Raw genomic sequence first — 27,151 nt, forward strand, 5'->3', positions numbered from 1 at the left:
ATGAGGACTTATTTTCTTAGGAACCGTAATAAAAACTTCTAGGATCAAAATATTATCAAATAAATTAAAAATACTTAAATCCTTTTAAAAATAATTATGATCCCAAACCCTCCAAAAGATATTAGTTATATTTTAAGTTCGGTTATCTTGAGACCCCCAAGATATATGGGGGTTATGATTATTATACGCTTACTATCCTTAAAACACTGCTAAAATATATAGCACATATGGTTTAAAAATTAAAGATCTCTATTTTAAGTGTATACTTGTATTTAAACCAACCTATTCTGAGAAATCCCTTTTGCACACCTTTAAAACCTTTTAAAAATGTTCTTGCTGTCGAGCTCAACTTTCACTTCCCCCCCTTTCAGCTCACAGTTTTTTTGAAGGGCTACTCCCGACATGGAAAACATCTCTAAATCTCTAAACAAGCTGCGTCTCATTTCTCAGTTCTCGATTCTCTACTTCCGAGACTTGTACGTCAATGTCAAACTTTGACAGATGCCAGCCGTCGGAGAAAGGAGAAAGAGCTGGGAAAAAAGCGGAGCATGGATTTACTTTTATTTTATTACTGTCATTGTAGCTCACTCGGTTCCCCCTCCTTTGGGTCCAAGGTTTTTGGGGGTGACGAAAGGGTGGGTGGTTCTTCCCATTGCCGTTATGTGGCTTTTGCGTAAGGATACATGGTCGTCGTTATCCCTTTGGCTGCCTTATCATCCATCTGTGCTCCCTGCTTTCCTTCTTCCTCCTTTGTTATCTGCTGTTTAGTCAGGCGGTGGGTGGCTGGGTGTTCGGGGAGAAAGTCTTTCTTTCCTTTCGTGCTGGCAGCTTTTTGGCAAGTCGTAAATTAAAAATGGCTTAATATGTAAATCCTTGCAGCTCTCTCCGTCTCTCTCCCACTGTCTCGCCCTTGCTCTTTCGCCCAGATTAGTTTTGTGGATATTTCAGCTTACGCCTGTCCCTGTCTTCCCATCCATATCTGTGCATCTCCATCTTTTCCTCGGACATCCAGTGCAGCCATTGTGGGGTTAATGCTGCCGGGTCCTTTCAACCCCACACATCTGCTTATTTGCCCAGTTGTTTTTGTTTCCTTGGCTGTTGCGACACTGATATGCTTGTGTTGTCATTAGTCAACAACATCGTAGGATCGGAAATATGCATGCAAGGGCGTCTCCTTGTTGTCATGTTTGTTGCAAAGTCAACTTTTCCGCAAACTTTGGTCCTTAGAACATTAAATTTAAGTTGGCAGGAAAGCGAAATTTTAACTTTGAAAATTTAATTGGCTAAGAACCGATTTCTCAATGTCATGGTAAGGTTCTGGATTGTTTTATACAAGTGAAGTCACATTTTCCACAAAGAGATATTTGTTTCTTTAATGAATTTAAACATAAGTTCCCTGCTCTATATGGTTCAAGGTGCTCGACTTTATCTATCTGTCACATAATCCCCGCCCATTCTCCCTTTCATTACCCTATAAATTGGCTTGAATGGCCACTGTGCATCATTCCAATTTTCCGAAATGGATTGCCATTAATTTATTCCCTTTGCAAATTGCAGTGTCATTTAATTTCGCTTCTTTTTTTTGTTATTTTTCCCACCAATTTGCATTTCCCTCTGTATGAGTGTGCGTGCTGTAATGCATTTTAGTAATTATTTTAGCTGCTTTTCACTTTTGTTGAGGGCAGTCATTAACATTTGAGCTGGGCGCTAGAAAAATGGCGACGAGGGACTGGGGAATTGAACAAGATTCTTTGCCAACTTTGCCATAATTTAATTGCCTTTATGACTTTACTAGATGGAAATTAATGATTGTCATTTATCAAATTAATATATATTACTTTTTATGGGACTACACAAAGAAATCACTATGGCTTTTTCTAGACTATGGGATATTTGTTTAATGCATTTTTCGATTAATTGCATTGTAATTGTAGCAGTTAATTATACAATGGTAATATGCCCTACTTTGTGGTGATTTCGTGATTTTATATTGCAGCTCAATATACATAATATATATAACTATTATTATGATATAGTTGTGATATTGTAGAGTCAAATAAAGGTTATATAAGAGCTATAAAAATAAAAAGTCAAGTAAAAAATGGTATAATACATTATTTAATAAAAACGCATAAGCTTACAGTGTAACAATTGACGGGTCTTATAAACCTTTCCCCCTAAACAAGTTATATCACATCACTTGCGCTCTGCGCCCATGGGTCTCTGAACCCGAAAAGTGCAGAGCAGATCCTCATCGATGCACAGCATGGCCCCGGCATTATCGAACTCCCCGCAGTAGTTGGGGGCGGAGAAAATGGTGATCAGCTGCCGCTTGGCGAAGAACTCGTACCCATCCTCCACGACCTGGTGACCCCGACAGATGAGGTTCAGGTTGAAGCGGTGCAGGAAGGCACTGACCACATCCGAACCGAAGGTGTGACTCACGCCCCGTTCGTTGGGACCCCAGCCCATGATCCTCAGATCCGGATCGGACCACAGGATATCGCACACCAAGCCGGATTCGGGGATTTCGATGGGTCTCTCGATCTTCCTTATCTGGTTCATGCTGAACAGACTGGGACTCAAGCCCCCATGACAACAGAAGATATTGTCCTCAATGATCGCCGCCAGGGGCATGCAGTTGTAGCAGTCGACAAAGGTGCGCCACAGTTTCACCGTATAGCGCCTCTTGCACTCATCATAAAATCCGTAGAACTGGTTCAGGCTGGCGCACTCGTGGTTTCCTCGTAGTAAGTAGAACTTGCTGGGATGCCGCGCCTTGAGGGCCAACAGCAGAGTCAACGTTTCGATGGACTGCTTGCCTCTGTCCACATAATCGCCCAGGAACAGATACTTCGAATCCGGCGGATAGCCATTCGAATCGAAGTACCGCAGCAGATTGAGGTACTGTCCGTGTATATCGCCCAGTAAGTTTATGGGAGCAGATATTTCCAGTAGAGTGGGTTGGGCGAGGAGCACTTCCCTCGCCTTAACGCACACCCACTCTATATCCCGGGCGGAAATCTGAACCACGGATCCCAGTTCCCCCACCAGCTTCAGTTTAGCGATTATCTGGTCCAGATTCATTCCCTCATCGAACTTGGGACTCCGGTTCTTGGTGGCCCTGCCCAATATCTTCTTCATCATTTTCAATCCTGGGCAACTTTGAATTTCGATTGTGTTTAAGAGGGGGTTCTCTTTGTTATCGTGTAAATATTTATGCTTTTTTATTTGATTTTTTAAAAAGGGGTATAGTTTTCTACGTTTAATTGTCTTTATTGTTTTGAAGTGTTTCACTAATGCTGCTATCCTAAGTTTTTTTCTCCCAAACAATCTCAGCTAAAATGTAAACCATCACAAAGCCACATAACTGTCATTCAATGAACTAAATTTGAAGCACCAGCCCCTGCTTAATGCCCCCTCCTGCTGCCCCACCCCTGAAAAAGCCCGCCTTATAAGTCCCCCCACAGTGGACTCCCCTTTTAAACTCCCTTTGCATTGTCAGTTCGCCCTTCATCTTTGTGTGAGCAATCGCATCCGTTGCTTTTATTTTTCAAATCAACATAATGGACACTTTGCCCGACGGCAGCATCATCCAGCCACCTCCCACCCCCTTTTGGCCATGGCCCCTCCGGCCATGTCCATGCATACATATATAACGAAAAAAACACAAAGGCAACTTCAGTTTTTGGGCTTTGACAGCTGACATAGAATGCAGAAAGAGAGCGACGCATTTTCGAGTGGGTGGGCCAGCCCCCTCTGCCAGCCCAACCCCCTCTAGGGGTGGATCAAGCCCCCAGCCCCCGTTTCCACAATCAGTTCTTAAGCCAAAACCTACCGCAGATGCAAATTTCCATGCTTTGTCCTTTTTTCTAAGGCACTGCAAATAAATAATATCTTATATACTTTATTAATAAGATTGTTTTTAGACATTAAATAAATATTGGAAAATATCTTAAGTTACTAAACACTAATTGTAATTTATTTTTGACCATAATGAATGTCTAATGTATGTATCTTGGGTTAACCTTAGTAAAAACCAGCACATTGTTTTATTTATATTCATATTATCATTTTAGGATCTTTATAAAGTTGGGGTTATGTACTAGAAGTTTACAATAGATCTGAAGATTCTTATATTTATAAAACTAATATTTATTTGGTACTCAAAATATCGGTACTCAAAATATCAAGACAACAGGTGTCTTAAGTTTAATAAATTTCAACCATTCAAATTCTCAAAATTCCTAAATATATTTGGTTTGCTAGAGCGGATATTAGAGACATTTTTCCCAGTGCACATCCGTATCTCCGTCACTCATTACACATTTTGCTAACTGCAACCGGAGTGTTGTTGCTGCCGTTCGGGGCTGTTGTCATGGCAAGTGTCACAACAGTCGCCTGCATTTTGTTGACTTTACGAGCATGTGACAGGCTGAGATTCTGCGAATGCATCAACCCTGAACCGAGGAATGGAAATGGAAATCGAGGAGGGAAAGTCGGAAGCGGGCTACAAATGTAAGTCGTGTGATTAGTAACGGATTCCGCAAAGGGCGCTGCGGAAAAGCGGTGGGGGTAGCCCCAAGCACTCAGCTTTGGACCCACTCTTCTTTTGAACTTCATCCCTGATCCGTCAAGTTGACAAGACCAAATCTGCCCACATATGAACATTTGTTCTTTGATGAGGAATATTTTTGCACAGCGCCTTGACACAGACCCTCAGACTTATTTCTTGATACATTTCAACCACTGTCACCCGCACTTGGGATTATTTAAAATTGTCTTGAAGTGGGGTAATTTCTGTTTTAATAAATATTTTTACAAGCATGACTGTAAAGTTGAAGCAAATGAAATTATAATCTTAATAAAAACGTGTTGATTTCCCTTTAATAAAAAAAAAATGTATTGCCTTTCCTTTAGTGCAAGATTTTCAGATGTATTGAACTGGTGAAATCATCATGAATTTTGGAATCCAGTGGTATAGTAAAAAGAGTATTTCTTAGTCGGATCTCGAGTTAAATACCTATTTCTTTCATACATTAACACTCCTCGTTTTGTGCAAGTAAATATGAAAGTATTTCACACGAAATATTATCTCTGCACTTTGCATTTAGAGAAAAGGGCAAACAGGAGATGGGGATGGGGATTACTATTTTTGGATGGGCGGCTTCTGTTTCATATAGTAAACACAGCTGGACCCTTTATTTTCCATTTTTGGTGGGTTCCAGCTGAGTTTTTGCTTATCTAATGCACTTCTCCCCTTACACTTTGCCTCTCTTTCTCGCACACTTTTGTCATCTCTTTCTACGGATGCTCTTATCTCTGCGGATGATATTGTTGATTTTGTACTTCAGTGGACTTGGAATGCACTGAGAATTTACAATGGTTATTAACAAGACTATGTATTTTAAACATAAATGTTTTATTTCTTATACTAAGAGTTATTGAATATTTTTGAAAGGGCATTTAGAATATGATAGCAACAATTTTATTAGCAGGTTTTTACTTCTAAGATATATTTTGATTTATAAAGAATCTATCTATTACTTAGTATCTTCTTAATTTAACCATCTTTAAGTAATCCTTAAAAAGACTATATTTTTTTCAGTGTCCTTGCAGTAGCTATCTCTCTCCCTCACTCATTTTGTTTGTCGCTGTAGTTGTTAATTGCTTGCCGCTACTTTCTTGCACTGCCCTTCTCTTTCTAGTGCTCCATACCCCTCTCTTTCTTTTGTTAATCACTGCACACATCAATGCGGTAGTTGTTGTTGGCTTTGCTTAATGGGTTTTTATTTGTTTATGCATGTATGAGTACCGAGATGAGGGATGCCCCCTGCTGACCACTCTTCATCTTTTCCTGTCACTCTATATCTATATCTCTAACCCTCTATTTATCTTTGCGATAGTCGCTGCTTCTTCTTTTCCGAGACCCATGGGAATTTTTACAAATGTTTTTAACGACAAGTGCTCTTCGCAAAAGGGGCGGTGGGTGGCTAGAATTTCGAAATTGTTTATACTTAAATGGGCGTGACGGTAAAAGTTTTTTGATTTTTGGCCTCTTAGCTTTTGTTATTAATTATTTGTTTGTTTGGCCTTTTGAAGTTCTTAAGATTTGTGGAGGGCCTGGAAAATAGAGGCTAAAAATAGAGCAAGCATTTGTTTATATGATTAATCGTTTGTCGGTATGCCCCACATTTTAAAAACTCACAGTTTTAAAAAAGTATTTCTTCAATTTTGAGTTTTCTCGACTCGAACCACTTCTTCTTTTCCCATAGCGAATACAGTTTCCCCTCAGCCTTCATAACAAACCATCAATCAAAGCCTTTAACCAATTCCAAATGACAGATTTTGAATCAATTAAATATTTATTGACGAAAATATTCGGAAATAAATATCGAATTTCCCTTGCAATTTTCTCCCCCACATCGTATCCCTTGGAAAACATTAAATACATCTGTATACAATCGGAAACTTAATTAACATTGGACCGAAGGGAAAATGTCATTTCATAATTTCGATTTTTGACATTTTCCTGGGTGCTGGATGCAGTTTTTGCGGGCTGCGACTAATTAACACATTTATGGAGTGACAAACATGATGTACAGACACACAGCCCTCATATATGCAAACACGATATGTTCCTGCTTATAGGAAAACCCACTCGAGTGACCCTGAGCATTAACATTTGTTGCTGCGTTTGTAATTATGCGCAAACCGAAAGGGACAACTGTTGACATTTTCAATTGTCCTCATTTATTGCGACCCCAAAAATGTTTGCTAATTAAGCAATCAAATAGTTGTCGCTGTGGTAATGAAAGTTTTCAAGGGAAAGTCGTGGGGGTACTAAGATAAAGTTTTAGGTTTGAATAGATGTTTTAAGTAGAGGAGAAATAATAACGGACAAAAATTTATAAGATGATACAAAAGAACAAAACAAACGTTTTTTTTTTTAACACATATAGGAGTTATATAGAACTACAACCACGACCAAAATTTAGTAAAGAAAATTCCGGACTGGCGGACAAAAGGTCGAGAGTTCAACGCCGAGATACGGACAAAAATACGGACAGCGAGACGTGTGCCGCCAAAGCTTTTATAGCTGTCGCCGTTCACACAATGCGGTCCGAAACAAAAATATAAATCAACTCCGGAGGCAGAGGATCCCCCACCACTTTCCACTATATGTCGAGAGACAAAAGATCCCGCCCGACATAAAGAATTGGGAGTGGGAGATAGTTGCTGGTTTTTGTTTATTTATTCATTGATTTTAATACACTGCCGCGGACAGGGGAGTGAAAAACTCCTTGTAAATGGAAATGCGTTTTCGATAAAGCATTGGAAATTGATTTTCCCCCGCCGACACCTTTTCACCCCTTCCCCCTTTTCCATTTTCCGACTAATTGTTTGTGCGTGTGTGTGCGTGTTTGTCGTTGGGTGGCATTTTCTTGTTCGTTTTTGGAAGCTGCTTTGTTTAGCTCCCATTGATTTCCAGCTGTTTTCCCCCCGCCTGCTGGCAATTAATTTCCCCCTAAACGTATTTTCATTGTAATTCTAATATTCATCTCTTTTTTTGTGGTTGCTACAGTTGTTGGGAGTTCTTTCGTTCGTTTTATGACTATTTTTATGTTTTAATATTTATGGTTTTTAATGTTCCATATTTAGTGGTTTCGTCTGACTGCCACTCTATACACGAATCTCCTGTTTCCGATCCCCACCTCCACTTCAAACAGTTTCTCTTTTATAGGCTTGTTCTGCAACGGAAATTGATCGTAAAATCCCACACTGACTCCTAAAAAAGTTCACACGCTGCGGGGAAAGCAATGGTTAAGGCGTTGGGTGTAGAAAATTGATTTGATTTAGTGCTTATCTAGTAAAGGGATTAAAAGGAAAACCATGCTTAGTTACTTTTAAATATATTTTATACAATATGTTGGAGTTAATCAGATTCCTATCCCAAGAATCATTAGAAATGGTGTTCTGGAAACCCTTACCTCTGTAGGACCTTTCTTGAACCACTCAACTTAGCTCCTTTTATTTTCCCTCCTTGATCCCATCAAAGTAAGGCGCCTCCTTCTGTTGTTTGCACTTAGCCAACTGAGTGTAAACAATAGAAGCCCAAGAAGAAGAAATCTAGTACCGCTGGCCATAAAAGCAAGTGCAACACTTGATCAGCTTAAATCAAACAAAATGAGGAATAACATTTTCACTCACACTTTTTCGCATTTCCACTCACTCGCTAACAAGTCAAGTCAACTCGACATGTCGGTGGGTGGAAAGGGGGCTGAAAAGGGGGCTGGAAAAGGGGCGGAAAAGTGGGCGTGGTGCGGTCGTTGAACGTCCAAGTCGGTGTACTATACCATACTATATGTCTCTGTGTGCGCGACTGGGGGAACTGTTATATATTTTCCAAACATAATAGCACTTTACACTTTTCACACGCTAAAATAATATTTTTGCAGGCTGCAGGAAGAGGTATGGAAGGGGCCCAGACTTTCAGAAGGAAGTGTTTACTCTACTCCATTTGGCCGAAACCCCTCTACCCGTCTCTTTCTCTCAGCCTCAACCCCTCTCTTTCCTTTGAGTGTGGGCTGTGCAAACAGCAGGAACAGCAAAGGGAAACAAAAGCTGAGGGAGCAGCGCCAAATGTCAAGTAGCCGTCAATTGGACAGGACGACATGGGCCCAAGGAGAAGCTGCCTTGGAGAGAAGGGGGCATTCGGGCCAGTTCCCAAAGAGCCAGTGAGCTGGGACAGTTTTGTTAACCGCAATTGGGCACACAGGATGGGTAGTCCCCAGATCCCAGATCCCAGAAACGGGCCTCTAAAGCTACATTAGAAAAAATACTTATAATCTTAAGTATTGAAATACTTTTAACATGATATGATATGATATCAAATGAAGGAACTATGTATGTGCATCCTTGTTTAAACAGATTGCAACTCTTCATAATTTAACATACTTAGTATTCTCTTTTAATATCCAAATAAATATACCCCCAAAAGGAATGGTAATTGTTCCTTCTTTGAGTATTTAGTTCGTGTATGATATCATACCATACATTTATTATGCATAAATATAATAGTCTTTGATGTATTTCCCATTGAGTAAACTAAAATTGTATCCATTTAAATCGTTAGAAATTCCTTTCTAAAAATAAAATATTTTACCCAATTTTTTTTGATATACTACATAAAGTTTTCCAGTGTACTTGAAGTGTTTGCATTTTCATCCTGGACGCCTTGTCTTCGCCTTTTTGCACTTCGTCTTCGTTTGCTTCGTTTTTTTGTTAACCAGAGCTTTGGGCAAACACTTTTACCGTTGACTTTGCTGCCCTTCTGCCGCTTTTCCTCGACTTTCCCAGCTTTTCCACGCTTTTCCTTCCAGCAGGAACTCTCTGAAAGGTGGGCAGAAAAACCGCTTAGCATGTTTGCCGCTATGTACGTTCGGCACTTGAATTCGCCGCGTTGCATTAGTTCGCCGCATGTGTTTGTGGCCATTACAACGCCTAAGTGCAAGCGCCTTTTCGGGGGGAAAAGGTGAGGAAAGGTGAGGAAAGGTGGGAAAAGGTCGGAAAAGCGGGAAATGGCAGGAAGTCGGGGGAAGTGGGAAACTCTGCCGCCGTCGCAAATGTTTGCTCTGCTCTGTTTAACCCATAAACGTGCTTTAACCGCTCGGCGACTTTCCTCAGACGGTGTGTTTGTTTGGGTGTGTGTGAGCAAGTTGGGCTTTGGCAAACATTTTTTTGCAGCCCCAAAGAGTCACGCACACACGCACGCAAACACGGGAAATGGGGCAACTCTGGTTTGCTTAGCCCATAGGGTTGTCAAGTGGTCGGTGGTTTTTTTGGGCCTTTGTAGTGACTGTACTTTGCTGGAACTACTTGTAAACTTATATTAGCCCGCTAATTACTTTCATTCTTGAGAAATTCTGTATGTCCCATGTTGATGGTTGGCTTTGATACAGGATTTCCCCTCTTATCTTGGTAACAAAAACCAGGTTGCTTACCATTTCAACTAATTGAGAATTATAAGCTTAAAAACGCCTTATTCTTGCTCTACCTTAACCCAGGCTAATCACTCGCTTATCCACACAGATCTGTGGCAATTAATTGAGCTAAACATGACCCATGTCCCCAATAATCCCAGAAGATAACTTGATCTTAGCCAGAAGTGAAATCTAATTAATATAACAAGCAAAAAAGAACAAAACAATTGAGTAGAAAGAACGACCCAGAGACGTGTTGATGTCCATTTAAGTTAATACTGATTAATGCTGACAAATTAACTATGAAATTAATCAATGTCCGAGTATGTAGAGCACGTTGAACAACAGCGGAAAGTCAAAAGAGGCCCACGTTGATAGGGCAGCTCCACAGTGGCGACATCTAGCGGTGGGGGCGGTTCGGGTTCGGTTTTCGGGGGGTCAGAACTTCTGTTGTTTGTCACTTGTGACGATTTATCAATGCCAGCATAAATAAAGAGGAGGGCATTTCATCAAAGTGTCAGGCGGATTATCAACTCGTCGAAAGAGACGGCGAGTGAATAGAGATAGAGACAGCCTCCACGCTTGACTTGAGTTGACTTCTGCCGACTGCCTTATAAATGTATATATATGTAGTACACTCTACAGCACTGTGCGTGTCTGCAGTCCATCAAACAACATGTGATAATTCCAGGTTCATCAGCATTATAATCAACATAAAAAGTCAACTTTTGTGTGCCAACTATAGTGTTTACTTATTTATACAGCGAGAAAGAGACATGTCAGTGGGCATTTACCATGCAAAAGTGAGCATAAAAGTTCCCATCATCATCCCATTCCCATTTCCATTTGCCATGGACCATCCGCATCCCACTTCTTGAGGATGGGGCTCCTCTGCCGTGGACCATGATGACGATGATGATGATTGAGCAATGGCACGCAACGACTTTGTCTTCATCTTCATTTTTTGGCATCCGAAATTGCATAATTTATTGCGTGTGACAAATCATGAAGGCAGCCGGTGACATTCCTCGTACACCGAGTACAGGCCCAACAACTGTTTTGCATAACTAATTAAGTCTGACGGAAGATGGACATGGCAGTTGTTCCAGGTGTCACAGGGATTAATTTAGTCATCTGATGTAACTCGGAGCCTTTGAGTGGCTTAAAATGCGGTTGGAGTGCATTGAAAAGGTTAAATTAGTATGGAAATGCAGAGTTTAAGGACTGGCTATGATGCAATTTAATGAGGAAACATATTATGTGAAATAACTATTAATGTGTGATAGAGTTTAGAATATTTCTATGCCACTTTAACCTACTACTATTAAATATGTTACATATTTATATTGTTATGAATGTACTGAACAGTAGAACTTGCTATGGTTTATATATTGTGAAATATCTATAGAAGGTAAATATACCCCTTCAACTTACTGTCATAATACATGTAGGTCTTAAAATATTTAGATAAGCCTACAAATGTGTCTGCTTACCCACGATTAAGCCCGATCTTCTCTAATCCCTAGCTCTGTATAAAAACCCCTTTTCAAGACCCCCAGCTTCGCTGAGCCCTCTTTGATATTCAAAATGAAGACATTAGCGGGACAAAGGTCTGCGCAATCTAAATGAGAATGCGTCAGCATGTGTGTAATTGGAAAGCGCATGGCATATATTATCGGCTAAACGCACCGGCTCTATAGGATTGGGTTCGGCCGGTTTAAACAAGTTCCCATAAATTCGTGGCCCCACAAAGTTGTGTCCACTTAGGAGATGTCACAACACCAGATGGGGGCCACGGATCGTGGCGGCGATAGTTAATTGTGGCCATTGGATGTCCAAATTTATGGTAGCATTCTCGACGGGCGTTGAGAGAACCCCTGGATGTCTCGGATCGAAATAAAAACTTTAAGTTATGGATTGGAGCGGCGGCAATCGATGCGAAGATTTCCAGTAATCTTGACCGACATTGGTTGCATGCATAAATTTCGCAAATTATGGCTCCCCACACTCGAAAAAATCGAGTAAGTCCCGGGGCTCTGGGGCAGAAATAAAAACCAAAAAAGTCGAAGCCATCATCCTTCGCCAGCTAATTGAACCAGTAAATCGCAGTCACATTGCTCTGGGCTTCAGTTTGGCTCCGAGACGAACCTTTCCTTTTCCTGAGCTTTGTTTTTCTTGGTCTTGACTTTTCCAGCAATTCCAAGCCATTTGCTCCGTTGGTTTGCCCGGGGGTTTTTCACTTTGGACACGACTTTGTCGTTTTGTTTTCCGATTGGAAAGTTCAAGTTTTCCCTGCCTTTCGGGCACACTCTGTCATAATTTTGGGCGGTGTCAAAGATAGGACAAAGGAAAGGCAAAAGTCGGAGGTGCGAGAAATTAAAACAAATAGAAGGGACTGGAGATCTTTACTTTCCGTACAGCTTTTAATACACATTTTTTGGGTAAATCCATTTGCATATTTTAAAAACCATCCGCTGTAAGCAGGCAATGAATATGAATTCAAATTATGTTCTTATCCAAAACACAAAGATGCAATGATAAAGAGATTCTCCCTCTAGAATACATATCCTGCGGCTGAGCAGAAACATGTAAGACAATTAATAATACTTAAAAAGGGCCAGAGATGGAGTGTTTGGGGGGTTTCCTCACATAAGGGATAATACAATCCACCCACATATGGAATTCCCTCGTCCATTTGAGGGGTGTGTTTTGGGTAATGAGTAATGTGCACTCACCTGGAAGCATTAAGCCGACATTTTCCCCATCTCGTTGACTTATTTGCCACATTTTTCGTTAACTTTTGTTTTGTAGAAAGGACCGAAAAATTATTACAAATTGCCCACGTATATTCCTACTTAAATTGAAATTAGGTGCGATAATTAAATGCATTTTTGTCTGCCCATTCTAAGGGTGCCCTTTGACCCTCGGGAGGTGTGGCTGGAACATATGGCACGTATGGAAACCCAAACAGGTCACAAGGGTGTGTGCCTATTTTTGTTGAATCAAGTGTGGTCACTTATGTGGCGATATACATCGAGTTGATTTATGACAGCATATGTGGGCTGTTTTGGGTGGAGAAAGGTCTCTGGAATAAATGAAAGTCAAGCATGAAGTTTACAGCTGCTCAAAATGGTTGGAAAAGGTGTGAAAGCGGGCTTGAAAGATATTTAATATTTAGAAAAAGGATTATATGGGTGAACTAAGCTTGAAAAGTTATTTTCCTTGCCAATCTATAACATATTAAAAACCACCAAACATAATAATTAACCTATTTTCTAAACCTTTTCATTTCAGGTAAGCACTTTTTTCGGACTTTGCTAACCATATCCGCACAATCGAATATACATCCCACGTAAGTAAAACCATTGAAAACGCGATTCCAATGATTGGCTAATGCCGCGAAAACGGCAAAACAAACAAATGGGGAGAAAAAACCATATTTGCCCTGCAATCAATATCGGATGCATTCCGTTTATGGAAATGCTATTCAATTTCCAATTCATTGCCATGCAATTTTCAAATATGTTTCGGATTTTAAATGCGCCTTTGATGTCTGCGTTGGCGCCCCCGAATTTCCCATTTTCCCCGCGTTTCCCATCTATCTGGTTTTATTTCCTTGGCCTCCCGTGGGAGTGGCAGCAAATGCAAACGGCATTTTGCGGCTGCATCATTAACAGCATGAAGCCAGAGGCGTCCGCAGGGGGATCGGCTAGCGGGGCCGGGGGTTAAGGGCTCCGCTTCGACAGACAATCGAGGTCCTGGCAAAAACAATTACATTTCAATTTGGCTGATGTCAAAATCAGTCTCGAGGCCCCCATACTTAACCCCCCCCAAAAGCCAGCCACTGTCTGAATAATTGTTAATTGAAAATTGTTGCCAAACAGCGGGAAAATCGGGAGAAAAGGGATGGGCTCTGAATGTTGCATGTGGGCAAAATATTTATGCATTTAAACAATGCCAAATGAGCGCAGATAACAAAAAGATTTGGCTCATTCTGCCCTGGTAAAGGTTAGGAATTCACATAAATTATTCATAGATAAAGGGGGAAAATCAGTGGATTTTGTCGAATTTGAAATTCGATAATCATTCTAATGGCAAATTATACACAAAACATTCCAAAAATGGAGATTTGTTTGATTCATTATTCGGTATTTGACCTCAAATTGAAGCCACTAAAATATTCACATTAATATTCTTTGTCAAGTTTGCAGAAAAACCCCAGAATGTCAGATATTTTGTTGATTACAATGATCTCTAATTAAATAACATATTTGTTTGAAGTCAGACCGGAAAAATCTATAAATGTGCTAATAACATCAAAGGAAACTAAATGTGTTCTCTAAAATCCATATTGCTGTCAATTATTTGAAATCGTTTAGAAGTGTTGACATTTTATTGTCGGATAGATGCGATAATTGCTATCATTAAATCGTAATTAAATTATTTTAATTTTAAATTGTTTTGGAAAAGCCCAAAAGAGTTTGGGGAATTTTAAATGAATTATTATGGCTGATAATAACAGAATCTAAAATCTTAATTACTGTTCAACATATCAAATTAAAAATGATTTGCCTTCCATATGGGTTTCGGATGATTTGCAGACTATCAAAAACAAATCGAATTCCAGCTAATGATTATACAACCATTTTGCATAGTTCCCAGCTCTTCTCCACGTTTTTTCCTCTATTCCCTAATTACTCCAATCATCAATAAAACATCAAAGACCAAATGCCGTCGCACAAAAACAAATTTGGCTGGGGAAGAAAATTTGCCGCCACCTGTTTTTGGCTCATCAACATCGCATCGAGATGGCTTGGTTAATGGTTAATGGTCTTTAAGAGCGCATTTAAAACGCGTTTAGTACATGCGTGTGGAACTAATTTGCAGTTTCCCCTTCTCTTTCCATTTTCCCTAACCTCCGCACAGATTTCCTTACTTTCGAGAGGCGTTTAAATATCGGAGGCGTTTAAATATCGGAGGGGGTTAAAACGTTGGGGTTTTCGCCTAATTCATTTCCGCTTTTCCTTTGATTTTCAGTCCCCAGCAATACTGAACCCAATTAAGCTGCCAAAAGTTTAAATATTTATACAAACTAATTAGCTAAGCTTAATTAAAATTTATCGAAAATTGAAAAGCACTCCACCCTGTTAAGGGATATGAAAAATTAGGGCTTAAGGTAATGAAAAACGGTATGAGTTTTTATAGTAGAATTTTGTAAGGAATGGATAAAAAGCTATGCAAAACTTAAAAATTAGATTGCGCTTTTAAATAAGAAATCAAAATACCACATAATATGATAAATGATAATAAACATAATACTTTAGTTAGTAGTAAGCCGATATTATTTTAAAAGTTAACATAGAAGTAAGAGTTTATGTATAGGAATGGATCAAAAGATAGAATTAACTTGAAGTAAAGCGAAAAACCCCCGCTTTATGTTATACCAGATTTTTCTGAGCATTACGAAAAGCACCCCACAAAGTCTCTGTGGGCATGTTAGCTCTTTGGATTCTTTTTGGCCAAAGTCATTAGCCGCGGCTAACAATAGCCTGCTTACTGCGTTTACGTGTACAGTGGAGTCTTAATTAAATTATGACTACGTTAATGTACCGTTACACTCTGGCCCACTCCGTTTTAGTGGCTTTGCATGTCGCCGCTCATCAGCCACAAATCGCCACGGCTATAGTATACTAAAACACACACACATTACCATTTTCCCCATTCCGCAACATGGAGTAATTTTTGTTTCCTTTTCCGGCGCCTTTGCTGGGTGTCCTTATGTTGACTTCCGTTGCTTTGGCGTTTCGTGTCAGCCATTTGGCGAAATGTAAATAAAGTAATTAAAGTAATAAAATTTGTTTTAATGCTGCAAAGGCGCTGGGTGTCCTGAGCCACGGGTTCGGAGTATCCTTCAGTGGAAAGGTGATAATTACGCTTATTTAATCATTTATTATGGCCATTTTGATGTGCTCTTTTTCGCTGTCACCCCGTTTGTGTGCTCCCTATCTCTATCTAATGTTTTACTCCCGTCCTTCTAGTTCGTTTTTTGTACAATTGTCGATTAATTTGTTTATGGCACGAAATTGTCGCGTTTATCACGTAGCTACCCCGCAATTCATCACCTTCTTTTTCTGTATTTTCCATATTTTTACCCTCTCTGTTTGCCTTTGTTCTGTAGTTTGTTTATTTGAGCTTTTAGCCATACTTTGTGATACCCTTCAAAAGGGTTTATATGATTTGATGAAAAATAAAGGAAATATATCTAAAACTTAGAATAGGGTATTTAAAATTGCCTTATATCGGCTTAAATTAATTACATATATTTTTGGTTAACAAAATGTCCTGAATTTTCTTCAGCTTATCATTAATGCTTATTAACTTCCTGCTGGTTAATCAACTAACCAAAAAAAGCCTGATAAATCAATTAAAATTGCGCATTTTCTGCTCATACGAGTACGCATACAACATGCATATATCAGTTTTAATTTAAATAAAAACCCACGAAAAAAGTAGACCCTGCCCAATTGCCATGGAAACTATGAACGCCAAAGTTTTGCAGCGCATGCAGACGGATATAAAAAAACAATTTTAAATTAAATACCAGACAGCACAGACAACGAAAATAGAAAAAGAACGCCGGGCTCCCCACTCGGAAAATAAAGAAAAACAGGGAAAAGCACAACAGCTTCATTTAAATGGCACGCAAGGGCGCCACTTGAGCGTCCTGGACATGCTCCAAAATCCCCATCCGAACTTCGGCAGACAGTGTAATGAAAAAACTTCTCACACTTTGGAGGAAAAACAGAGGCAGAATTAGAAGTATAGAGATGGCTATAAAAAAGAACATCCAACCAATGTCTAGGGCGCGTATTAAATAGTTGCCATTTTTTTGGGATCGCCACTCCAATGTGCTGCCCCTCCTTTCTATTTTTTCTTGTGTATCGCATCCAGGAGTAAATAATTTTCAGGTTCAAGTGCCATATAATTCCCTCTACTCTCCCTCTCGTTTTCCACAAATTACACGGTCTCGGCACCCACCCACTAATTTTCCTGCCCTTTCCGCCCAAAGAGCCCGCATAAATAACGTCATAAAACATGTTCGAACAAGGAGCCAGGGAATAAATGGGGGGGGGGGGGGGGGGGGGGGATTCAGTGGGTGGTTGGGTGCAGTGGGAGGAGGACCTCATATTGTCCCCCTGTAGCGTTTTCAGCGCTACATTTTTATCTGCCGCCCATTTCAAGTTTTCTAAACAGCGTTCGGCTGGTACACACTCAGAAAAACCATTTCAATTTCCTTAGGAAATTTGCAAAACCATTATAGGATACGAAATGTATACTATCCATTTATAGTTTCTTCGGGTCTGTTAAACTTTAAATTGGTTTGATCCTTTGTTCCTCTTTCAATTTTCATTTGTTTTTGAAAATTTTTCTGTAAATCAAAATTATTATTTCTAACTATAAAGCTAGGATCTTTTTTTATTTTTGTAACTTGTTGGGTTGTTATATTTTCTATAAAAAACTACAATAAAATTTTAAATTTAAGGACTATAGTTATAAGTATAAGAAAACTTCGAAACTAAAAAAGAAAGAAATTTATAAACTGAAAATCATTCAACACATTTCCTGTAAAATGATTATATTTCAAAACTCTTAGCACTTAAAAGGGAATTTTTTGTACTTTGTTGACATTAAAATCTTTTTATATTCATATTTGATACGATTTCTGATTTCCCTCAGTGCCGTAGCAGCTTCGGTTTCGTTCTCAGTTCGCCAGCATTTAGCTGTGCCATATATCAAGCGATCCAGCTCATGTGTCTGAGCCCTGTCGTGCGGTTGCCAGCCGGCAAAGGAAAGCGAGCGGCAGCCTGTTCAATGTCCTGGCATCCTGCTCCTGTTTCGGCTTCAGCTCCTGTTCCTGCTCTTGTATCCCCAGTGTCCTCCGGTTTCCCCGAGTGCCCCTGCCCCATCTCCATTTCCCCTGCCAGGCTTTGGCTTAATTGCCAAATGTGTTTAGGTGCGGTTTCGCCTTTCCATTGTCCTCGCTCTTGGCCGTGTGCAAGCGCTTTTCCGCACAACAGAATTAAAAAATGTGGCAATGTGGAAAACAGGAAAAGCTGGGAAGGCAGGGGAACTGGGGTCATGAAAGACCATCCAACAGCTGAGGCCCTTTATTCGATACATCGCACAAATTTGCATGTTTCGGCCGGCCCAATTCACGTTGAGCCGAGAGAAGCTTTTGAAGTTTTATGGTTGCCATTTGATAACTTGGCACACGAATGGGGGTTTTATCCATGAACAGCAGGGGTGGTTGTAAAGTATTAGCAGGGGGGAAAAATACGATTGCATTGGCTTTTTGTGACTTTTTTTTATCAAATTGATGGTCAGTTAAACGCAGGTTTTTTTAGATTTGTATGAAGATGTACACTCGTATTTTGATTTTTTTTAACAAACTCTACATGGTTTGAATCACAAAAACAGACAATTCTTCACCAGTAACGGTTTCCTTTTCAAACCAAAATTAATGTATTAAAAATACCTAAATCGTATTTACCATAACTTTTCTTTGAATTCAAAAATAGCCTTGTGATTCCACCTTTCAAATTAAATATGTATTCGGACTCTACGGTCCTTACTTGTACTTTTTCTTTCCATTGAATGCTACCATTTATTTACCTTCAACAACTCCGCCCAAAAGAGAAAAAATTGTAGCATTGAAACACTAATTACACTCGGTTGACACACCCCCAGAAAGGCCACGCCCACCGCCTCGTTTTCCATTCAACTTGGACCCGCTTCTGTGATACCTGATACCCTACAGTCTAGACCCGGTAATTGTGACCGAGTTTCGGGGTCAGTCTTGGCCAGATTCTTGGCCCAGATGAGAGCAGCTTCTCTTGTCTGATTTCTGGTTAAACGGAAACACTTCAAAGACCAAAAGACCGAAAAAGCCGAAACACAAATGCAAATTTTTCCGACCCACCCCCCGATTTTCCGACGTTTTTCGTGTGGCGCTTGTCGCTCGATTCATTTCAATATGTGCCGAGGGTAAATTATGAAACTCGGGGCGTTTCACTTGTTAAAACAAATTATAGGTTTCGTTTTGATTATTTTGAGCGCTCTTTTTTCTTCCTCGCTCTTTGAGGTAGGTAGGTAGGCCCTGGTGTATAATAATACGAATTCATTTGCATATTTTCCCAGTTGAGGGAGCGACTTATCGGGGGTAACAGAAAACAGAGAACAAGTAAATGAAAGCCTAAGGAAGTCGGATTACTGGCTTTCCCATGCCCGAGAGTCCTTTAAGTGGGTCAGAGTTCAAGTGAAGTTAAAGAACACGTTATGGTTATGGTTTCCTGTCTCTCACTGAGTCCATAAATCGCCTTTCCATCGATCTGTCTGCTCTGTCACTGAATCGGCCCACAAATGTGTCAAACCGCAGTCAGATCAACGGCCTAAGCGGCATATTAAATGCCAGGCGATTGAGGCACTCTCCCAGCCGACGACTCATTTAAACTCAAAATGTCAGATTATTAAACTTTGATAAGGCCCAGAGAATCATACGTATATATATAGAGAGATGTCCGTGGGCAGCAATTGAGGATGAGTTGCTCTGAGTCGGAGTTTCTGACTTTGAGCTGGAGTTCAGTCCCCACTCGGCTCACTTCCCTCTGCTTTTCGAGATGTGTCGATTACAATGGCAATTTCAAGCCGTCTGACGTCTGATGAGGATCATCGCGCTCACGAGGCATGAAAAATTATGGCACGTACTCTTCGCAGCCAGGGGAGATTTCCCGAAATGATAATCAAAGAAATCCTACATATATGACTCCTCCTTTTGCCGGCTTGGTATATGGAAATAAATATTGTGCATTAATGGTGATGAGCCGTGGCGAAAAGTCTTTAAAATTTGAGCGTAGTCTTCATCTTTGATAAGTCTGTGCTGCAGAACTCGCTATGGGAATATTCAGAAGATGCAGTTCCTTAATCTCAGAGGAAACCTATAATATTTACTCTGTAATTATAATAATCAAAGATGTCTTTCTGATTATCATTTTTGATTAAAGTTCCCCCATAAATACTCCCTTAGTTATACCAAACCTGATTTTAGTTCACAATACCCATAATCGAATCAATCAATTTGGGCCCCAACTAAGGCCACGCCTTCCCCTTTCACCCCAAACTTAATATAAATGCAAATTTAAATCACAAATTGAAGAGAGTCTTAGTCTGAGTTCGAATCCGAATCCGAGTCCGAGGAAAATGCGTAGCAAATTCAAAATGAAATGAAACGAATCGCTGGCCTGGCTTAGTTTGTCTGTCTCGAGCTGGACTTTTTCCATAGAAATGCATTAAATTTTGCTGCTGTAGAGGAAAAGATTGAGAGAAGACGATGAAATATGCGCACAAATCATTTGGTTAGGCTGGGTTCGGGGCCTCGCTTTTTATTTCGATTTTGGCCAGCAGGTAGACAGATAAAGCCTGGCCAAATGGTAAAAGCTGTTCAATGGATCGATTTGACCAAAGTTTACAGTGGGAAAAGCTGGAATTGGAAACGAATTTGGGAGTTGCAGTGATTTTGAAGTATGATAAACACACTGAAGAAGAACTCATCTGTTAGTGTAATGAGTAATCATTTCTTAAATAAATTTAAGAAGTATTCTTTAGTCAAAATAATGAGTGTTAATTTTTTAAAAATAAAATATAAGTTACTTTGAACAAAATTGGTATGTTTTTTCCATTTCAACATTTATAAGAACATTTATTTTATTTTCTGTTATATATTTCCCCAGCACCCACTGTAAAAATATGTTTTTTGGCTTATGCAAAGCCAGTTTTATCTGATTAGGCCTATTCCCCCTCACAGATTGCCCCTCGATTCGGTTTCGGTTTATGAATTCCATCTTTGTTGAGCTTTGGTTACGCTTTTCGGCTTGGGTTTTGGATATGGTTTCGGTTGGTTTTGATTCGGTTTTGGTTTGCTGAGTGTTTCTTTTCTTACGACTGCATAAGCCACAGAAACCAGACACAAACGCATCGTTAGCCCTGTTTTTCTTGTTTGCCGTCGATCAAAATGCAATCAAAAATGTGCGGGTTCCTCGTGGTCGAAAACTCCTCCCTTCGCCATACCCTTCACTATTCCTCCGGCTACTTTGTTTGATTGTGTCCCGGCCACCACAAATAGTTTTGTTGCTGCCTCGTAAAGATTTCTATCGCAGAGGATGGAGAGTTGAATGGGATAACCCAAAGAAATATAAGGCCAAGATGGCCTTTTCTTTCGCTTTCCATGGCTTATTATTTATGGTAAGTGTCTGTTTGGGTTTGTAATTGATTTTTACAGTTCTCGACTCTGTGGTTCACCAAGAGTTATAAACTCTGGCCGAGATCGGTATCAATAGTGGTCCAAATGGCATCATAAATAACGTGTTCGGGGCGCTTTTGTTTTCATGATGGAAGTGTTGGGGTGCAACAATGGGTTTAAATGGGTTTGAGATGAGTTTTAAAATTAAAGAGCCTTTTGAAAGTTATATTTTTCAAATTTATTCCCATGTTTTAAGTACCAACGTTTAAAAAAAAAAATTTTTAAAATCATATACTATTTAATCACTATGGTTAAGTTTTCTGATTTAATTATCTTGTAGAACCCCAAAACCGAAACCCCTTTGATCTAAATTGATCTCTTAATCTCGCTTATCTTTGATCCCAAAGTAGGAACATGTTGCACCATTAGTATCATTTTAAATATCCCAAATACCTTCTAAACTACATTCAAAATGCATTAAAAAACAGAGGGAAACAGAAAAAACCCGAGAGAGTAGGCAACCCAGACCCAAAAAAACGATATAATCCAATTAATCCTTAAACGTTTTTTAAAAGCATATAATTTAAACACACGCCGACGCCAACGAGCGACAAAGAAACCGAAGCGAACCCAAACAGAAAAACTAAAAAACCCAAAACCGAAACAGGAACACACCCAGAACAACAATGGTACTCGGTGTGGAGCACGACCGACAATGCCAAATTCGATCGTCTGGGGATCCAGTTCGGTGTGGCATGCAGCAGGCCCCGTCTATATGGCCTCGTTCCGTCCCTTTCCCCCAAGACCCCTCTGTGACTCACTGATTGCGATCGCGAGCGGAAGGTGCGTGAACAATGGAAACAATCGAACATAATTAGGCTAAAGTGCTGCGGATAAAGAAGGCGACTCTGCTCCTTCTCGCGGCCCCGTTCATAAATAAAAACGACAACGCAAATAAATTGTAGCGAATTTTTATAATTAATTGTATTGTCGTCGGCGGCGGGGCTCGTTTATCCAGTCCGCCCAGCGAGGGGTTAAGCTCTTGCCAGTAGTGAGTAGTTTTTGCTGATTTGCCGATAGTGCCGAACAGAAGGCGGAGGGGCGGGGCTGGGCAGAAAAAAGGGGTTCGTGTATTAAAAGCGCATTAACAAATCCCCTAATCAGCGTTGGCAAATCGTCCTCTGTGGGTGTTTCTCTGTGAGTCCCCCTTCCAACGATTTCCCCCGGATCTGGGATCTGAAACCAACTTTAGCTCACTCTTTTGCCGGTTTCCTCTGTGGGTTGCATTGATTGAAAGATGGTTTAATGAAGAAGAGCCAATAGTTAATTAGAAGATTAGTTCCCATCAGATTAAAAATGATTTAAACAGTATTTAGATAAAGAGAGTTAATTTCTGGGTTATCTCTCGTAATGGGTTTGCTTGGCTTTAGTTTAATAAAGCAATAATTATTTGATAAAAAATAATTGGCTGAGGATATGATTATTAAAGGATTATATCTTATTTTTGGTATTTATAGAGAAATTAGTGAAAGATAATTTGGTAAATTTATAAGCTACTAAAGCCAAAGAAATATTTGATTATTCAATCAAGATTGATGCAAATCAAGACTAGTTCTAATCTCAAAAAAGTATCCTATAAGCTTTTTTCATAAAGGCAACAACTGAAAAGAAAGGCTTCTTTCAGAAATAAGCTCAGCCTTTTCATCTTATATTAAAGTATAGGTAATAATTTATTGATTTTCCCGTAAGGCCAGCCGCTATTGACCCAAAATTAATCTGCCCAGAATAATCGCAAAAAGGAGGAAAATCCAATTGTTTGGTCGGCAGGGCGACTTTGTTGCCACCTTCTAACAGGCATTTTCCTCTCATTATGCAATGTATGTATGTCCTTTGCAACAGATCCTCCATGTGTGTATATATTACTTCTGCCTGGCTGAATTAATTCGCCTACTTTAGTGAGCCGGTTGGAATGTACTTTTCCACTCCCGCCTTTTCCACTTCTTGTTGGCTTAGTTTCCTGCTTGAGCGCTTTTCCAGCCGTCAAAGGCGGCCTTTGAAGTTAATCCTACCTACATATATATACTCACACAAGTCTGGCATAATTGTGTTTTAGCATTTAACTTTGGCTCCTACTCTTTTCTTTATTTTTGCCCTGTGCCCGCCTTACCAATTTTGGTGTGCGCTTCTTTTTGACTCCCATTTCGACTTCTTCGGGCCATTGTTTGCCTAATTTTCTGCCTCTGGGGAATACAAAAAAATGGGGGCTACAGCTCCAAATTGGGTGATAGATGATTTGAGCCAAAGAATAAGTTCAACTCGCTGTGAAATGAAGGGGAACTCCGCTCTCGGCCTTTCAATTAGTTCAAAGGGAGTTCGAAAACGAAGTTCTAAAGGCGGTTTTTTCGGGAACCGTTCTTTAATGTTTTCCTGAAATTTAAAGATGGTATACTTTTTTCAACATCTTTCTACATCCCCTTCGAGAACTGTTCTTTAATATTTTTATGAAATGTAAAGATGGTATCCGTTTTGGTAGCCGTTCTTTTATGTATCCATGAAATTTAAAGATGGCATACTTTTCTCCTGTTTATTAATAATCACCACTTGAATACAAATTTCTATATCTGGCGTAAGATAAACACACTGTGTCTTTAGCCATATGGATATGTTTTATAGACCACCATATTCCCCCACATAAAACCGCAGCAGCTGTTACAGCGTATGAAGAACATTTGGCAAATGCTGCGCCTGCAGGTAATTTATCTAATAAAATTATTATTACCATATATTATAATAAATGGGGCTTAATAAGTAGGCTAAGATATAGGCAGAGTGACGAGGCGAGTGAGGCAGACAGATTTTCCTGGCAATACCTTCAGCCCCATGCTGTTTCCCTCGGAGTTTTCCTTTTCGCCTCCTCAAAGGAGGCTGTCTTGTCGGTCACGTGCCGCTTTCGCAATTTGTGGCGGCGTCTCGGGCGACAACTGGGAAAGCCGGGGAAAACCAGGGAAAATCGGGGAAAACCGGGGAAAGCCACACAAATGTCTCCACGGCTCGGGCACCGAAAATAGCTAAACAATTTGAAAAGATGTCGCACAATTTGACGACACAAGCACGGGAGCACGGAAAATGCGACAACGATGTAGACGAGACAAACGACACGGCGACGGAGCATTTGAAATGCAAAATAGGCAGCACCGCGAGACACGCCCCCTTTTTGGGGGCTATGGATATAGCCGGTGTCTGAGAAAATCGATGGAACCAGGGTCTTTGAAGGCGGCACAATTCGCATAATTGCAATCAACAAATCACGTCTAATTAAAGTCGGAGAGCGGGATTTTCTCATATTTTAAAGGATTTTCTTAAACTTACAGTATGAACCCGTGAAATTTGAAGTCCATTCATCCTTTATTTTTAGAATCTTATAAATAACAATTCTTCAATATTTCTCGTCTTTACAAACCACCATCTTATCAATATGATTTTTTAACGTGGTCGTTTTGGAACCCCTTAAATCTCAATAACATAATATTTCATCTGCCTGAAAAATCCACCTTTGCTCCATTGACTTTCATAACTGTCCTGCGACAATCTACAATGATTTTTTACCTTTCGAACTTTCCCTTTCTAACTTTTTTTCAAGCCACATCCTACTAGAGTAAAAGGTGGCCTACAAATTGCCTCATTTGGCCCAACAAATTTTTTTGACCAACCAAGCAACCCCCAAAAAACAAAATAAACTTGAAAAAAAAGGGGAAAACTAAAGCCAAACCAACAAATATTTATGTTAAATTTCATGTTGTACAACGACCAGAATGGGAGCACACAATTGAAACGGCGCTTAATTTTTTATGACCATCGCAAACACTCAAGTCAAACAGGCTAACCACAACCACAACAACACGAGTATCCTTGACACAGGGAGGGTGCCAAAGTCCCCTCCCCCCTTAAAAAAAAATTGTTTCACTTTTTTTGGTTCTTTGGGTTGCGGGGAAATTCTTTTCTTACCGCCACAATTTTGCGGTTTGTAAAACTTTTGGCCTTCTCCCTTTTTAGCCGCTTTGTTTTGGGTTTTGTTTGCTGTTCTCTTGTGCCTTTTTCACTTGTTTTCCATTATTTTGTTTGCATTTGAATTGAAAATTAGTATTTCGGGCACTTTAACTTCGACCCTGCTAATTCATCATTCAGCGTTCCATTCCCCCCGGGAGGATTTTCCACTTTCCATTTCCATTTAGCTTGTCAAGGGTTTTTCCCTACCTTCGTGAAGTGTTTGTTTAGGTTTTTCTTACATAATTTTATTTATGACATGTTTGATTGGGTCTTTTAAAGTCCGTCGAGAACAGGACAAACAGTGGCGAGATCCTTATAAATGGAAAGGAATTTATGACAGGACATGACTCAATTGCAGTCAAGTCGCTCACTCAATTTGCCAGAACGAACGCAACTTTACAATGTAATAAAGTCCAGGGGCCGACGTGCCACTTAGCAAACAGAAATAAACACGAAACAGTAGTACGTATAGTACTACAGGGTCCCTTTGCCACCTAACTTTTCCCAGATCTCCCATTTCCCGGCTGGAAAACCCCTCGTAAGCCCCTCAAACAAAGGTGGACTGGCTCCCGAGGAAGAAGAGGAGCCTGCGCAGACGTCGCCGACAACGACAACTAATGAGTTCCTAATTTAAATAAATTTCCACTCATAAATTAAAAACCAAGAGACAAGGACAGTGTGTGTTTGAGTGTGCCGAGGGATATGGATGGGGATAGTCTGGCTGTCAATTCCCTGGGGGAAGGCGGGAAAAAGCTTAAATCGCTTTAACATGTTTAAGTAATACTTGGGTACCTGTTTGGAAATCTCTGAACAATAATTTTAAGAGATTTCAATAAATACCTTAATACGGACATTGATTAACTTGTAAAGGGTTAACCAGCTTTAAATGTGATATCATGATGTATTTTGATTTAATGTATAGCTTTATCTTATACTCTTATAATCAAAGGAATAAGAATTCCTAGGTATATTTTTTATCGATGGCATTATATATTATAAACAATTTAATATTCTGCTCATTAGTCAGAACCAAAACAAAGAGAATAACTTGGTGCCTTTGCTGTACCAGCTCTATAGTAATTTCAATTATTTCAGCTGCCTTATCGGTTGGCTCTCTAACTATTCGGGCTCCATTATAAAGTCAATCGCAAGTCAATTTTTGTCCCCTTTGGTTTTTTAGCTGCTTCTGCTTCGATTCATTATCCTGCAATGACCAAAAGTATTTACAAATTTTGTTAACGGCTGACCAAAAGCCGCACTCACGCATCGAAATTCGAATTTCAGACCCGCGACTTTATGAGTATTCTATGGGAAGACAGAATCCAACCGACCAACGAGCCCCGCATAACCACATAAATCAGTTTCTAGCCCCGGCAACTGTGCGCTAAATGCCGTGACAGCCGCCAAGGAGCTCCAAAGTCTATGGGCCCGAACCCAGTTTATAAAAAACCGAAACCGAAACCGAATCGGTGGCCAGGAATCCAACAAACGTAGTAGATACGTGAGGCTCAAAAGAAAGGCTTTGGCGCATACCAAAAGTCAATGAGCCATTGAACGATCGATTCGGAGATATGGAGGCAGAGGATGGTGATGGGGATGGGGATGGTATGGATGGGCCAAAGATGGCCCAAAGATGGTCATCTCCCCGGCTCACCAGCACCATCTCCATCTGCTTTGCTCATCTCAAACCGAGCAGGCACAATTCACATTTTTGCTACGCCGCATTTTTAGCCAATTTAAAGTCTAATTTAAGCAGGCGCATTCGCAACGCACGTACTCTATAGGGCGGCCAAAGGGGGTTCCGCAAAGGATTGATCTGGTCTGG

At 40.1% G+C, this 27,151-nt stretch overlaps 2 protein-coding genes across 2 annotated transcripts in view; one reads left to right on the forward strand and one right to left on the reverse strand.

Moving 5' to 3' along the window:
* Positions 1-27,151, forward strand: part of LOC119549000 (leucine-rich repeats and immunoglobulin-like domains protein 1) — a 93,359-nt gene that overhangs the window by 8,545 nt on the left and 57,663 nt on the right. The gene's annotated exons all lie outside the window — the stretch shown is intronic.
* On the reverse strand, positions 2,101-3,299 carry LOC119549002 (serine/threonine-protein phosphatase alpha-3 isoform). Its single transcript, XM_037856612.1, has one exon. The coding sequence runs from the start codon at positions 3,145-3,147 to the stop codon at positions 2,197-2,199; it is 951 nt and encodes a 316-aa protein (XP_037712540.1). The 5' UTR covers positions 3,148-3,299; the 3' UTR covers positions 2,101-2,196.

Source organism: Drosophila subpulchrella, chromosome 2R, assembly GCF_014743375.2.
Source record: "Drosophila subpulchrella strain 33 F10 #4 breed RU33 chromosome 2R, RU_Dsub_v1.1 Primary Assembly, whole genome shotgun sequence".
Classification (NCBI taxonomy): domain Eukaryota; kingdom Metazoa; phylum Arthropoda; class Insecta; order Diptera; family Drosophilidae; genus Drosophila; species Drosophila subpulchrella.

Excerpts from the sequence above, each read along its gene's own strand:
- LOC119549002 (XM_037856612.1), bottom strand. The coding sequence starts at position 3,147 with ATGATGAAGAAGATATTGGGCAGGGCCACCAAGAACCGGAGTCCCAAG.